The sequence below is a fragment of the Rhinolophus hipposideros genome (assembly GCF_964194185.1).
Source record: "Rhinolophus hipposideros genome assembly, chromosome: 19".
In the NCBI taxonomy this organism is placed as follows: domain Eukaryota; kingdom Metazoa; phylum Chordata; class Mammalia; order Chiroptera; family Rhinolophidae; genus Rhinolophus; species Rhinolophus hipposideros.
Genome location: NC_138065.1, coordinates 41,499,126 through 41,514,669, shown reverse-complemented (window position 1 = coordinate 41,514,669; position 15,544 = coordinate 41,499,126). Strand labels below are relative to the sequence as shown.

The window sequence follows — 15,544 nt, the reverse complement described above, 5'->3', positions numbered from 1 at the left end:
AAGTCACATAGGAAAGAGCCAGTAAGGACACAGTTCTTTTTCTTTTCTTTTTTTTAAATTAGGGAACAGTGTGTTTCTCCTGGGCCCATCAGCTCCAAGTCAAGTTGTTGTCCTTCAGTCTAGTTGTGTGTGTGTGTGTGTGGGGGGGGGGGCGTGCAGCCCACCATCCCAAGTGGGAATTGAAGTGGCAACCTTGCTGCTAAGAGCTCGCTCTCCAACCAATTGAGCCATCCGGCCGCCCCAGGAAGGACATAATTCTTGAGAGCTGGCAGCTGTGTGACTGCACCTCTAAGTACTAATGGGCATGAAGAACCAATATACTTCACCAGGTGCCTCAAAATCCTAAATATGAACGAGAGCGAAGATAACAATAAATATTCTAAGAACAAAAACGTGTTCTTTTGAAAGCGACGTGCCCTTTGGAGTCAAAACACTTGGGTTCAAACTTGGCCCCAGCATTTCCATTGTCTTTGTAGTCTTGACATTTCAGTTTCTTGGGTCATAAAATGAGAGAAATACATTTACTTTTGGGGTCGTTGTGTGGATCGAGGGGACCAATATATGTAGAATCACTCTGTAAACTGCCAAGTGACAGAAAGTGTTAGTGATTACCCCTGCAAAAATGTTTATACCTGCAAACAGGTGATAACCAAGCTGTAGTAACTAAATTGTACATAATCCTGACCTACCCCAAGGGATTTCAATCTCAAACAAACCAGCTTAGCACAGAGGAACTTGGGCAGTCTACATTGGGTGAAGTTACATATTTTTATCAGTATGACTCATGGAATCCTCTGGAGAGAGAGTGAACAAACGGTATAGTGGGTATGAGACCAGGTGGTGTGGTTGGGCTGGGCTGCCTCCTTCCCTCTGCCTGGTCTCTGAGGACCTCACATTTGACCTCTAAGCTTGGGCTCATGCCTTTCCCTCTGCTTGGACTGCTCTCTCCTTTGCTCCTGCCCTGCTTCTCGAAACCCTTTCCCGATTGCCTTGAAATTCTATTCAAACTTCAAGCCTCCTTCAGGTGGCTCACAGCATTTAGTGTCTCTAAACTTGCTTTCCACCCCCCACGCCCCCTAAAAAGAGAGATCCCACTGTCTGATCTTCTTTCTCATTCCCTGACTGGGGACAGCACTAGCTATCCCCAAGTATTTCCAAGGTGGGACTTGAAAGAGGCCCGTCCATCCGGTCTGTATTCCTGCCCTCGACATGTGCCAGATTGTCACCTGGCACGTGTAGGTGACACCTGCATTCTGATTTGGAATTTAGAGTCTGGATGGCTCCACAGAAACCCACAATGATACCCTTCCTTCTTGCCTGCTTGCTTTGTTCATTCCCTTGTTTTCCTCCCTTACTGAGGATCCAGGATTAGTACGCGCAATTCAGTGCCTTACACATAGTATGTGTTCTGTTAAAGTCATTACAATGGTTATTTATTTACCTGAGCCTTCACAGAGGACTAGTTAAGGGATTATGGGATTACATAAACGAAAACAAAGGCCTACCTCAAGTTTCCAAGGGACATACATCCAGTTAGTGTATTATACTATTAAGACAAATTAGTGCTGAAAAGGGGAGGTTCATGGCATTACTTCTTTTTTGGGGAAAAATGTACAGCCGATTCCCAATGACTACGTAAGGATGTGAACGTCGGACAGTGAAGAAGACTGAGAGCAAAAAATGATTCATTTGAGGTATTAGAGGAGAGCTCTGGAAAGATGAACAAGTGGGTCCGGGAACAAATTAAGCCCGAAATAACACTGGAGGCAAAAATGACGAAACGGAAGCTGTCCTATTTCGGACACATCATGAGAAGGCAGGGTCCTTTGGAAAAGGCAATGATGCTGGGAAAAATAGAAGGCAGCAGGAGAAGAGGAAGACCAAATGTGAGATTGACTGACTCCACAGAAGAAGCCACAGGTATGAGTCCACAGGAGCTGAGTAGGCCTGTGCGGACAGGACACTGTGATGTCACTCACTCATTCACAGGGCCACCAGGAGTCGGAGCTGAGTCAACAACACACAACACACACACCAGCCTGTTGGGTACATTTTGTGAACTTGTGAGCCGTGCCTAGGAGTCTGTTCAGTCTGTGATCCTTCTAAGTTCTGGTCCTTCCACCTATTGCTTTCCCTCCCCCATCCTTTTCCTCCACTATTTCTAATTCCATCTCATCTTTCAGATCTCACCATAGAGGTCATTTTCTCTGGGAAGCATCCCTGAATCTTACAGGCTCAGCCTGTACGCGTATATTCCAATAGCAACCCTTTTCTCAGCGTTTCTCATCCTGTAATGCATGTGTTTTGTCCTTTTCTCCCTCTACTCTATTAACATTGTGAGGCAGGTACCACAAGTGCCTTGTCAAAAGTTATTCTGCAATGCCTCGCACAGTGCTCGATAAAGTGGACACTCAGCAAATATTCATTGCATGCATGAGTTAATAAGTAGGTAAAGGGATCTTTTTCCGAGCCTAGAACAATTTCAGAAGCAGAGTACATCAGAGTAAATCTTAGAATATTATGATCTAGACTGGCTAAGTGATTCTGTTACCTCTACTGACTTCTGTTCGATTAATAGTTATCAGGTGTGTTAATTGGGCTATAGCTTTGGCTGCTTATAATGGAGAGAGCCAATTTTACAATTCAAACAAGAAAGAATTCTATTTCTCTCACACAAAACGGTCCAGAGATAAGCAGCCCAGGACTGGTATGGCAGCTCCGTTCTATGAGATAATAGTTACAGCCAGACATTTTCTACGTATCCTGGGCTCCACTATCTTTGTTAGCAAACCCTTGACCATGTGGTTAATTGTCACAGCAAAATCCGAGCAGGTCCAGTTTTGTTTTGGAATCCTTGGAACCTACACCCAAAGTGAATTTAATTTCTTTTTGGTACCTGGGATTGATTCTAGGACCTTCTGGACCTTCTTAGGGCATCTTGAGTCTGCTATGAATTTATAGAACTTATGAATTGAGAGATTTTTCATTGATTTCCCAATCCCCATTTTACCTCCAAGCTTTTTCATGTGGTGAACACCAAAAACTTAGCCCTAGTTGGGTATGTATGCCAAGGATGCCATTGGTTCTCATGCTAAGCTCATCAACCAAGGGTGGTGTGGCTTCTGCAGGTACAGGACATACTAACTTTACAGCCGGGCATCCTGGCAAGTTACAGGAGAGGAATCCCTTTGAATAATGTTAAGCATATTACCTGTTTGGCTATAAGAAAAAAATGTATTACTTATTTTGTTCTAAGGTTGCCATGTGCCTTATGACTGCACCATCATTTCTTTACAATGCCTGCCTGTTGGGTTTATGTTATGCTGGAGAGAAGTCATTAGATTTTATGATTAAGATTTGAGATGAAGGCCAATCTATCTTTTCTCCCTTCCTACAATACACACACAGGCAGCACCCAATACTCCACCTCCCACCACCCCAAACTCCCCTTTCCACAACACACACACACACACACACACACACACACACACACACACACACACACACACACTATCCCTGAGGAAGAGGGGAGAAAAACCAGGGTAGGAGTGAGAGCTGAATGTAGCTTTCCATAGCAGAGCTATTTGCCTAACTAGGAGAAGCTGAATAAACCAAGTAAGGACGCCTTCCCTTCTGCTGCCCCAAACTAAACACATTTTTCATTCTATAGACCTCACTTCAATGTCTTAGACAAAACAGGATCAGTGGGGCTTAGTATGAGTTGATTCTGCAAGTTTAACAGGAAAATAAAAAGAACCAAAGATCTGCCTAAATTTGTTGCTGGCAAAGGCAATAGATGAGATATTTTCTGATTTTTTAAAGGACATTATCTAATTGATATACAATCCTCAGTCAACTCTCTAAAGTGGTAAACTTCACCTTTCTTTGTGTTTTGTCTGTCTCTGTGTGAATAGTGATAAATATTTGAAGCATTTTGGTTAATTACTGTTAAAATTACAGTTCCATTATATATGTTTTTCATTTCTTTCCACCTTCTCAAAACTTCTCCTTTAAGGCAGAAACTTTCCATTCTTGGTTTCGTCCAAAAGACAAATATTTCTGGGAAAACACTGAGTTTAAGCTATTCAGCAATTCTGGTGTTATGTAACTGACCACACTTAGACTTTCAATTAACTTTGGTTACATTTTATTGAAGAGTGTCATAGAATAGAATAACTGGTCACAATTTTTTAAAAAAACTTTTGTACGCTTTTAAACAGGAGGCATCCTCTTGAAATATGTGTAACATCTTGTGATAATGACAGGAAATAAATCTCTTATCATTCAAAGTATTCTAAAGTCCACTGCCAAAGTATTCTCAAGTCCACTGCCAGTATTCCAAGACTGATTTTAGTGCTTTTGAGAATTTTTAATCGCATGAGCTTTCCTTTCAGCGTAGTTTCCATAACTCAAGCTCTCGTGTCCTTTCCCTCTTGCTCTTCTTTCTCTCTGCTCTTTTTTGTTTGGTCTTTTTCGGTTGTGGGTGCATCTTGAGACTGTTGAGAGTGTTTCTCTGTCACTGAGGAGGAATCATATGATTCATGGTTTCAAACAACTTCCTTAACTATGTCTCAACTTGCAACTTACTTTCTTCATTTCTGGTCTTTATCTTTCTTTCCTATCACTTTTCAATATCTCTATTTTCTTTCTGCCCAGAACTGAACAGATCATTTTTTTCCCCCAAAGCAGAGAGTCCTTTCCCTTTTCTCTTTATTGTCATGTTCCCACTACAATCCCATTGTCCCAGTTTTAAAACCTTGCAGGTTTCTTTCTTTTCCCCTCTCATGTACTTGCAGCATGCTGCCTGTCACCAAGTTGCAACGTTCATTTTCCCAAAATATCACTCAGATTCATTTCAGTATTTCAAAAGACTTACAATGTCTCAGCCTAGGTGTTAATTATTTGGCATGTCCATTACTCTAATAGCTTCCTATCTACATTGCTTTCTTCCCCCCTAGCCTAACCTATGGATACGTATTAGAATCATCTCATTCACAACCTGTTTTGTCATTTTAATTTCCTCTTAAGAAAAATTCAAGAATCTCCACAATCAGCTACTTTATCCAAACATCACTTAATCAGTTATATGAGCCACTTCTCCAACCAAGTATCATCCTTTGAACCTGCCATTCTCTCCACTGGAGGATCCCCTCTCTTCCTCCCAGTCTGTTTCTCTTTTTCTTCAAATGTAGTAGTTGACATATTCTTAATAAAAACAGTAGTTATCTGCAAGTCCTTTAAGAATGAGAGCCTGCGGACCGATTTTCTCAGTGTCCTCTCAGTGACACATCACTCAGTCTGTTCTGCCCTCTTAACCTGCATTTACTGATTGTGGCTTTGTAAAGCCATTTCTCATTTATTCCCTTTATGTCCTTTCTCTGCTTTTAGAGTACAAGCATCTTCAAGGTAGAGACAGTATTGAGTGATTTATTTATATCACCCAGCAATAATTACTAAGCACTTACTGAATTTACCGCATGGCATTTATCTGTATGCTCGAATAGATCGATCGAAGACTTATTGAGCATCTATCATGTGCCAGGCACTGTGTGAGGTGCTAGAACACAGTGAGGAGAAAAAGCTGACATTTCCTCCGCCTTCATGGAGTTTTGGGGAAATAGACATTTATCAAATAACCACACAAGTGAATGTAAAATTATAACTGTGACCGAGCTGCAAAGAGAGGGACATGGTGCCATGAGAGCACAGCATAGGGGTTTTAACCCAGGTGGGAGAGGAGATGAGGGAAGGATGTCCCCAAAAGGGAGAATCACATGTGTGAAAGCTCTGTGATGGGGGTGGGGAAGATACTGCTCCTACCACTACTAGTAGTACCACTACTACTACCACCACTACTGTATTACTACTACCACTACTATACTACCAGTACTATACTACCAGTACTACCACCACCACCACCACTACTGCCGCCACCACTACTACTACTACCACCATTACTACTACCACTATTATACAACCAGTACTACCACCACCACCACTACTACTACCACCACCACCACCACTACTACCACTACTATACTACCTGTACTACCAACACCACCACGACCACCACTACCACCATCACCACTGCCACCACCACCACCACTACTACTACCACCACTACTGTATTACTACTACCACTACTATACTACCAGTACTATACTACCAGTACTACCACCACCACCACCACTACTGCCGCCACCACTACTACCACCACCACCACTACTACTACCACCACCACCACCACTACTACTACCACCACCACCACTACTACTACCACCACCACCACCACTACTACCACTACTATACTACCTGTACTACCAACACCACCACGACCACCACTAAAACCATCACCACTGCCACCACCACCACCACTACTACTACCAGTACTACTACCCTGTTTCCCCGAAAATAAGACCTAGCAGGACAATCAGCTTGAATGCGTCTTTTGGAGCGAAAATTAATATAAGACCCAGTATTATATATTATATTATATTATATTATATTATATTACATTATATTATATTACATTACATTATATTATATTACATTATACCTGGTCTTATAGTAAAATAAGACCGGGCCTTATATTAATTTTTGCTCCAAAAGACGCATTCGAGCTGATTGTCTGGCTAGGTCTTATTTTCGGGGAAACACGGTATTACTACTACCATTACCACCATCACTACTACTACCACCACTACTACTGCTACTATCAGTACTACCACCACCACCACCACCTCCACTACTACCACCTCTACCACCACTACTACCACTATTACTAAACAACTCTGATTAGTAACCACGGTGTGGATACTGTGAGGATTATCTTATTTAATTCCCACTATGAGCCAATGAGGAAGGTGTTTGTAGCCCTATTTTTTATAGGTTTAGAGACATTAAAGATCTCACCTCAGAGAGAAGTGATGCTTCTAGGACCCAATTCTAGGTGTCTCTGCCTGCAGAGCCATCACTTTTAGTCACTATGTTACAGCAGTTCTAACTTATTTGGATTTTCAGTGCCATTTCAATACCATTAGTATGGAAAAGGGAGGTTCCTTTAGCTCTGAAACAAGATATGAGTTGGCTAACTGCCCGGAAAGTCCTTCCGTAATCTTGGTCAAAGTCCTTCATGGCATCAGGTCACCCATCTCCCATTTTTGCAGAATGTTTTATTATATATCACACAGACCTGGCATTATTTCTGAGCTGATTATTGTATGTTTCAACCATGTGAACAAACTTCTAGCTGTCCTTTCCTTTTATGAACTCTATAATTAGATGAGGAATAATGCTTAGTTAGCTCAAGTTACACATAGTATTCCAGTAACCAACTTCCTCCTCAGGGAGCAGCATCAGCCATTAAGAGTAACCGCCAATAATTGGTAAATTTTTTGTTGAAAAATTTGTCATCATGACCGGAGGAGTCCTCTGCCTCTGACCCGCCATCTGTCGAGTGCTATTTGTTTATGTTTCTTCTATCTCCACTTTCTACCCTCGAGGGCAGCCTCTTTTTTAGTTGTAGTAGCTGCATCTAAAATTGGCTTGTAAGTTGCCTGCCTAATAGGAGAACCTAATAACAGAGCATTGAAAATTTTAATGTATACCTTTTAGTATCTCTGTGATAATTAATAAAATCACTTTGGGACCTCAAAAAATGAAAGCAACTGTCTACTGCTTAGTAGAGTGTTCAGACGACTCTTCATCTTTAACCAAGCATGACTGGCTCTTTACCCTTTGCAAGGCAAGGTTGAAAGTTCAAGCAAAGAGTAGGTGAATAGGGCAATCCCAGTTAGCATAGCTAGAAACAACCATAGCAGCATGCCCAGCTGATAGTGGGAAGCTGAACATGAAGCGTGTCAGGGAGCAACACAGCCCACAAGGAAGTCTGAAGAATAGAGAGAAGCATGTCTCTATTCTGGGCTATTGAAAGGATTAAGTTGTTTGCATTTTGATAATTCTTTGCTATCGTTAGGGGAAAGAGTCAAGAAGTAACAGATTTATTTGCTTATGTCCTCCACCGAAAGTCTTGTTAGAGACCTACATATAGCTGAAGGTATAGTTTAAGAATAAAACGTTGCGAAATGGCGATGACCAATTCCATTCAAAAGTGGGAAAGGTTTTCAAACTTGTCTGTTTAGGTAAGGCTGTGGGCTTGTAGAGGCAACAAGCACTCAGCAGTCCTGCGGGATGGAAGGAGAGTCCTGACCCCTCACTTATTTAGCTTTCTTCCATGGCTGCTGTGGCTGTTGTTGCTATTATTATCATTGCTCTTTTAGGACTGTTTTCCTCTAAACTTTTCACGGGGCGTTGGACATTATAGGCCAGCATTGAGTTTGAGGGCAAGACCGAGGCCTTCCCATTTCTGATCACCCTATGCTGATATTGCCATCTTCAAGACAAGCTTAGCACTCTTTATTTCCAAGCACAATGTCGGTCATACTTACACTGCCCTTCCTTTCCTGTCACGTAGTGCTATCTATTACCCAGCAAACATGTAAAGAACATGCAGATTGCAAACGAAAAGCAGAACATGAATACAGAATCACATTAGAGGGAAAGCGTGTGGGGGTAGGAGATTCATTTTTATTCAACTCCTATGTTCCAAGTACTTTATTTGGTGCTTTATATAGTATTCTATTAGATGTTTTATATGGGATAGTTAATTTAACACTCACGATAAGCATGAAAGGAAACACATGAGGACACTAAGAGTATGAGAAGTGAGGGTCAGACTTGGTTGACAAGTCTTCTAAAGCAGGGATGCAAAACCTGGTTCTCAGATGCGAAATGTCCCGTCATTTACCCAGGTACATAAATAGTATTCCATGTCACTCTGCATATGTAAGTATACTCTCATAATTTTAATGTTTTTCACTTTTCTTGTAGCCAGAGAGGAAGAATAAAATCTAGTAAAGTGAGGTGTCAGAGACGCCAGTGAGTGAGTAAATGAATGAATGAAGTATATAAACTACACGTTTCCACTTCTAGATAGATTTTGGAAGGAATCTGCACACCAGCTGCTTACCAGCTCTCCATGTATTGGCTCTGGTGAAATTGTAAAGCAAGAAATATTTTTCTCTCTCCAGTTTGGGGTTCTTCCATACCTCTTCCTTCTTTTCTGTTATATCCTAGGAATCTTCTATTACTACTATCAGTGACCACCAAATACGTCAGTATAAAACTATTAATATTCCTAGCAACATCTTAATGCTTTAAGTAGAGATCGTTTTTGGTCTTCTCCCTTCCCACAACTTTAACACAATTTTTAGTGTACAGTACCTTATTGTTAGCTATTAGCACAAAGTTGTACAGATCTCTAGAACTTTTTCATCTTGCATAATTGAAACTTGGTACACAGTGAACAGCAACTCTCTATTCCCCTTTCCCCCGGCCCCTGGCAATCACCATTGTACTTTCTGCTTCTCTGAGTTTGACTGCTGTAGATACCTCACGTAATTGGACTCATGCAATCTGCTGTCCTTCTGTGACTGTCTTATTGCACTTAGCATAATGTCTTCAAGTTTCATCCATGTTGTTGCATATGATAGGAAGTATTTTTTTTTAAGGTTGAATAATATTCCATTGTAGGTATCTACCATGTTTTCTTTGTCCATTCATCCATTCATGGTCAGTTAGATTGTTTCCATATCTTGGCTATTCTGAATAGTGCTGTAAAGAACATGGGAGCACTTAAATCTCTTTGAGATCCTGATTTCAATTCATTTGGATATTTACCCAAAAGTGGGATTGCTGGATCATATGTTCTGTTTTGAACTTATTGAGGAACCTCCATACTGTTCTCTATAGTGGCCGCACCAATTTACATTCTTACCAACAGTATGCAAAGGTTCCCTTTTCTCCACATCCTTGCCAACTTTTTTTTTTTTTTAAATCCTAACAAATCTGAGGTGATATCTCATTGTGTATTGATTTGCATTTCCCTGATGATTAGTCATGTTGAGTACCTTTCCATATATCTGTTGGCCATTTGTATTTCTTCTTTAGAGAAATGTTTATTCCTTTGCCCATTTTAAAATTCAGTTATTTGTTTTTTTGCTAGTGAGTTGTAGGAGTTCCTTATATATAATGGATTAACTGATCAACTCCTTATCAGATTTGTTGTTCGCAAAGATTTTCTTCCCATACCACAGGTTGCCATTTCACTCTGTTAACTGTTTCCTTGGCTGTGCAGAAGATTTTTTGTTTGATGTAGTTTTCTTGCTTGTCTATTTTTGTTTTTGTTGCCTGTGCTTTTGGAGTTATATCCATGAAATCATTGCTAAGACCAATGTTATGAATCTTTTCCCTGTGTATTCTTCTAGGAGTTTTACAGTTTCAGGTCGTATGTTTAAGTCTTCAATCCATTTTGAATTAATTTTTGTGTATGGTGTAAGACAAGTGTCCAATTTCATTCTTTTGCATGTGGATATCCAAGTTTTCCATTACCATTTGTTGAAGAGACTGTCCTTTTCCCATTGTGTATTCTTGGCCCCTTTGTCAGTTGACTGTATACGCGTGGATTTATTTTTGAGCTCTCTATTAGATTCCACTGGTTTATGTTTGTCTTTATGCCAGTTCCATACTGTTTTGATTACTATAGCTTTGTATTATAATATATTTTGAAATCAGACCTCCAGCATTGTTCTTCTTTATTAAGGTTGCTTTGACTATGTGGTGTCCTTTGTGGTTCCATATGAATTTTAGGATTGTTTTCTATTTCTGTAAAAAATGCTATTAGATGCAGACTGGTGCAGCCATTATGGAAGGCAGTGTGGAGGTTTCTCAAGAAATTACGAATAGAATTACCATATGACCCAGCAATCGCTCTCCTGGGTATCTACCCAAAAAATCTGAAAGCATTCCTCTATAGAGACACGTGTACTCCAATGTTCATTGCAGCTTTGTTTAAGGTGGCCAAGACATGGAAACAAACAAAATGTCCTTCAATAGATGAATGGATAAAGAAGTTGTGGTATATATACACAATGGAATACTATTCCACGTTAAGGAAAGATGATATAGGAGCATTTGTGACAACATGGATGGATCTTGAGAGTATAATGCTAAGTGAAATAAGTCAGACAGATAAAGCAGAGAACCCTATGATTTCACTGATATGTGGTATATAAACCAAAAAGAACAAGACAAACAAATGAGAAAGAAAAACTCAGACACAGACAATAATTTAGTGGTTACCAGAGGGTAAGGGGGTGGGGAGTGGGTGATGAGGGTAAAGGGGATCAAATATATGGTGATGGAAGGAGAACTGACTCTGGGTGGTGAACACACAATGGGATTTATAGACGATGTAATACAGAATTGTACACCTGAATTCTATGTAAATTTACTAACAATTGTCACCCCAATAAATTTAATAAAAAAAAATAAAAAAAATAAAAAATGCTATTAGAATTTTGATAGGAACTGCACTGAGTCTGTAGATTACTTTGGATAGTGTGGACATTTTAACAATATTAAGTCTTCTAATCCATGAACACAGGATGTCTTTCCATATTTTTGTGTCACCACCGCCCCCAAAACCTTTTAGAACTGATAAATGAATTCAGTCAAGTTGCGGGAGATAAAATCAATACATAAAAATCAGTTGCATTTCAATACACTAACAATGAATAACCCCAAAATGAAATTAAGGAAACAATACCATTTATAATAGCATCAAATAGAATAAAGTACTTGATAATAAACTTAACCAAGGAGATCAAAGACTTGTACACTAAAAACTGTAAAACATTACTGATCTCCTTTTAACAAAATTGACCTGTCTTTTTAGGACCATGCTAGGTCATGAGTAGGCTAATCTGGTAAGTAAATTCAAATTTAGTTATAAATAGCTTATTGGTTTATCCTTCCCACATATTGACCAGGAATATTTTAATCCTAAAGTATGTGTAATAGTACTGGCTGAGATCCCTGCAGGTGAAATATTTTTAAATAAATATTTAAAAAATTGTAAACTGCAACACTTGATGACACTATCTAGCGTAAAACCAGCCCCCTTTTTTGGATCAGCATTTGGACAAAATCACCTATATTATCAGGTATAAACACAAGTAGTTATTCTTGGAAAAGCTCTGTGAAATTATAATGTAATTCAGTGAGAAGACATCATCTGAGATTTTCCCACGTGGAATACATACACAACTTTTCAGTGAGTCTGGGAAAATACAGGTTGGGGGAAGTGCAATAATAAGGGAAAGGAACTTTTTTCGATCACTTGCCATGTGTTAGATGATTTGCAATTGCATCCCACTTAATCCCTTTTCAGACTCTCTGAGGTAGATATTTGTCCCATTTTGCAGATGAGGAAATTAAAACTCAGGGTAGTAGCTCCCATGCTCACTCAATAGAAACGTGGATTTGAGCTGGATCTGCTCAAAGCCAGTTCTTTTCCCTTTACATGCCAGGTGGCCAGCCAGGGAATTGGTGGGATAGAGAGAAGGGTGCTGAGATCTGAAACGCAAGTGGGACCTTATGAATTATAAGCTGCCCTGTCCAGCAAGGCCTCCTGGGAGAGACGCGGCTGAACAAACTGCTTGGAAAATTTTCAGTAATCTCCAAATTTACTGCCAAAAATCAGGTGAAAGTTATGAAATGAATCCTATGGGCCGCTGAACTGTCCTCTGGTGCATTTTGTCGTCTTCACGATCACTAACCAGGTGGGTCTGGGGGCCTGAGGGTGGCTTCAGAAACAGAGAGGTAGGACTTCTGCACGATTCTCCTCTGTCACTGGGGACACTGTGTCCTGGTGGTCACAGAAGGATCTAGTCAGCCTCTCTCCACGGCTACTGAGCTCCACAGGTTCTAGTTGTGTGAGAACATGGGTGAGTGACTTCAAGATGTTCTCAAGTGTCCAGAGATCCTTTTGTTTTTCCTTGATGCACTCTCAGTGCCATCTATTCTGCTCTCCTGGGAACATCTGTACATTTGATGCTCTAGCTTTTCTACTCATGATATATGTATTATTATCCACAGCCCGCCTTATGCCTTAACCTGGCAATTAGTGAGAGGCCTCTGAAAAAAATGAAAGGCGATTAAATTCGCGTAGGGGTGAATAGCATAAAAGACACGAGCCCTAAAGGTTTTGTCATGGGCATGGAATTCTGTCACGTGCCAAAGTTTGATTATAGTATCATCTGGTATCTCGCTGTTGATTTATTAAAACTGGATCTAAAAATGGTTATAATCTTTTGTCCTGAGAGCAGATGTTACCGTTCTGACAAAAGTCCCTCTGGCAGTCTCCTCATGAATGGCTTTTCCCTGTGGTTAATATCCCGCTGTGTCCCTACAGACAACTGGAGATGGTGACGAGTCACAAAGACTCACAGACCCTCCAGGGCCACTGACCATCCACTTTCCACGCTGTCTGTCCGTCCCAGCAAAAGCCCTTTCCTGGAAGAGCCTTGTCCTAACGTGTGGTAGGAAGAAGTCCCCTTGACTGGTGGAGTGCTGCAGCGGGAGAGAGGACAGACCCCGGGCGGGGGTTCTGGCATATCCCTCGAGCAATTCGTTTTTGTCCTAATGAAAAACTTCCTGGCTTCTAGGATTGCTACTCTCACTGGGGTCGCTCCGATTTAATCAAACTCCAGCAAGTAACAGGCAGACACTAGACCCTTTCCTGCCATGCTTTTCGCACTCCCCTGTCTCCGTCTCCCCCTTTCTTTCTTTTAGCGAAGGAGGAAGACATACAACTGCTAACCTCCACACCACCTCCGATAATAGATAGATCTATATGTTTTTTTTCTGGCACCTGGTGACCATCAGGAAAACCTGATCAACTCGGAAGGGTTGTTTCCCCGATCCCCTCCGGCGTTGGAGAAACTGTTGCCCTCTAACTTCATGCATGGGGTTTACGAGAGGGAGCGTGCGCTCCCGGGCACAAACAGGAAAGCCTGACATCACGGAGTGGCGTGGGGAGGAGTCTGCGGCGCCCTGGCTCGCTGCTCTGCTCGCGAGCTGCGCTCCCTTTGTGGCCCGAGTGGCGCGCACCGGCGGCAGCGGGGGCAGCGCGCGCGGCGTGTCGTGTCGGTGCCGGGAGCGCGGCGGCCGCGCGGGCCGAGCCCACCCGAGACCGCGACCGCGTTGGCCTGGGAGCAGGGCGCCTCAGGCCGCGTCCCCGTGCCGAAGGGAACGCTGAGAATGAAATTGCTTTGGCAAGCTAACATGGTAACGAGACCTCTCTGCCTTCTCAACCCAGGCTTCTCTGGTGGGGACTCTTCTCCCGCGTCCCCCGGGCGTGTGTGGGACCCGCAGCCTGCGAGCTAAAGCTTTCTCCCCCTGCTCTGCACGCCTTCCTCGCTGCGCGTCTTCTCCCCTTCGGCGATGCCTGCCTTCTCCGCGACGGCCTTTGCTGTGTCCGGGGCAGGCGTAGGTCCGGAAAGGAGAACTTTGCAGGGAAAAGCACTGCTGGGGAGCGTGAACCGCGGAGCGCTCGCGTGTCCCAGCGGCGCCAACGCGCAGTGTAGCCGGGGACGTGGACACCCCGGGAGCCCGTGTGCACACCTCCTACTTGCTTTTTCTGCTGCACTTGCCAGAGGATTTTATGGAAATGAAAACTGTCCACGCCCTGCTAACTTCTGTGGGTCCCCCAAACAATAAGAGGAGAAACAAGACCTGGGAAGCGTTGGGCTCCTCAAGGACTGAGGACTTGGCGTTTTACGTGCTTGTTTGTGTCCGACTTGAAAAGGCAGTTGTGCTCAAATCCCTGAGCCACTTAGGAAAGTGCAAACTTTGTCTGCCCATGAATTATTTTTTCCTTTCACTTAAGGAGGAAAAGTTAATCAGGACGTAACCGCAGTTTCTTTCTTTTTCTTTTTCTTTTTTTTTTTTCCTGAGAAAGAAAAAAAAAAGATGAAAAAAAAAAAGAAACCTTATTTAAGATACGTGAGCGGGTCTCGGAAAAATAACTAAATGGAAAAGTCCGGGGATTCTGATACCACAGGAAAGGGCTGGGGGCCAAGAAAATCTCAGCATTCCCTTTATCACAGTGTGTCTTGTATTGCTCTGATTGTAATATTTATTTTGAACAGCCCATCTTGTGCCCTGAGTGCTGGGTAAGCAGCAAAGCAGCTGGGACAGATTGTGGTTAGCAGAGAGGGGAAAAAAAAAAATACTCTTTTTCTTTCTCTTTATCCCATCCCTTGGCAGAGCTCGATTCAGGACTGGGGTGAAGAGGTAGAGGAAGGAGCTGTTTACCATGTCACCCTGAAAAGAGTCCAGATTCAACAGGCTGCCAATAAAGGAGCAAGATGGCTAGGGGTGAGTAAAGCTGGAGAGATTGTGAACTTTGGAGTTCCAGTGTGTGTTGTTCTGTGAATATCATTATTATTTAGCAGAGGCACGCTCTTCCCCTCATCCCCCCTTCGCTTTTGGCCCTAGAAAGGAAACTGCCAATGACCCAGTATTTGCACTAGCTGTACAGGTCTGTTTTTGTACTTAATGTTTTCCAAAGCATCTTCCCTAGGTTCGTCAATAATTCAGAACCTCTCAGAAACGTCTTGAGGTATCTGGCTAGTAGAGTGGG

The 15,544-nt window shown here is 42.1% G+C and overlaps 1 protein-coding gene across 3 annotated transcripts in view; it reads left to right on the top strand.

Moving 5' to 3' along the window:
* The window catches only part of RGL1 (ral guanine nucleotide dissociation stimulator like 1), a 218,881-nt gene that overhangs the window by 90,039 nt on the left and 113,298 nt on the right, over window positions 1-15,544 (top strand). Inside the window, exons 1-2 of one of the 3 annotated variants that reach the window (XM_081026002.1) lie at window positions 13,902-14,187; window positions 15,169-15,279. The exons of 1 other annotated variant lie outside the window; for it this stretch is intronic. In XM_081026002.1, coding sequence (XP_080882128.1) covers window positions 14,161-14,187; window positions 15,169-15,279 — 138 coding nt within the window. In that variant the 5' untranslated portion in view covers window positions 13,902-14,160. Of the gene's footprint in view, window positions 1-13,901; window positions 14,188-15,168; window positions 15,280-15,544 lie in introns of those variants that run through there. One more of the 3 variants, XM_081026001.1, reaches the window with a different exon arrangement.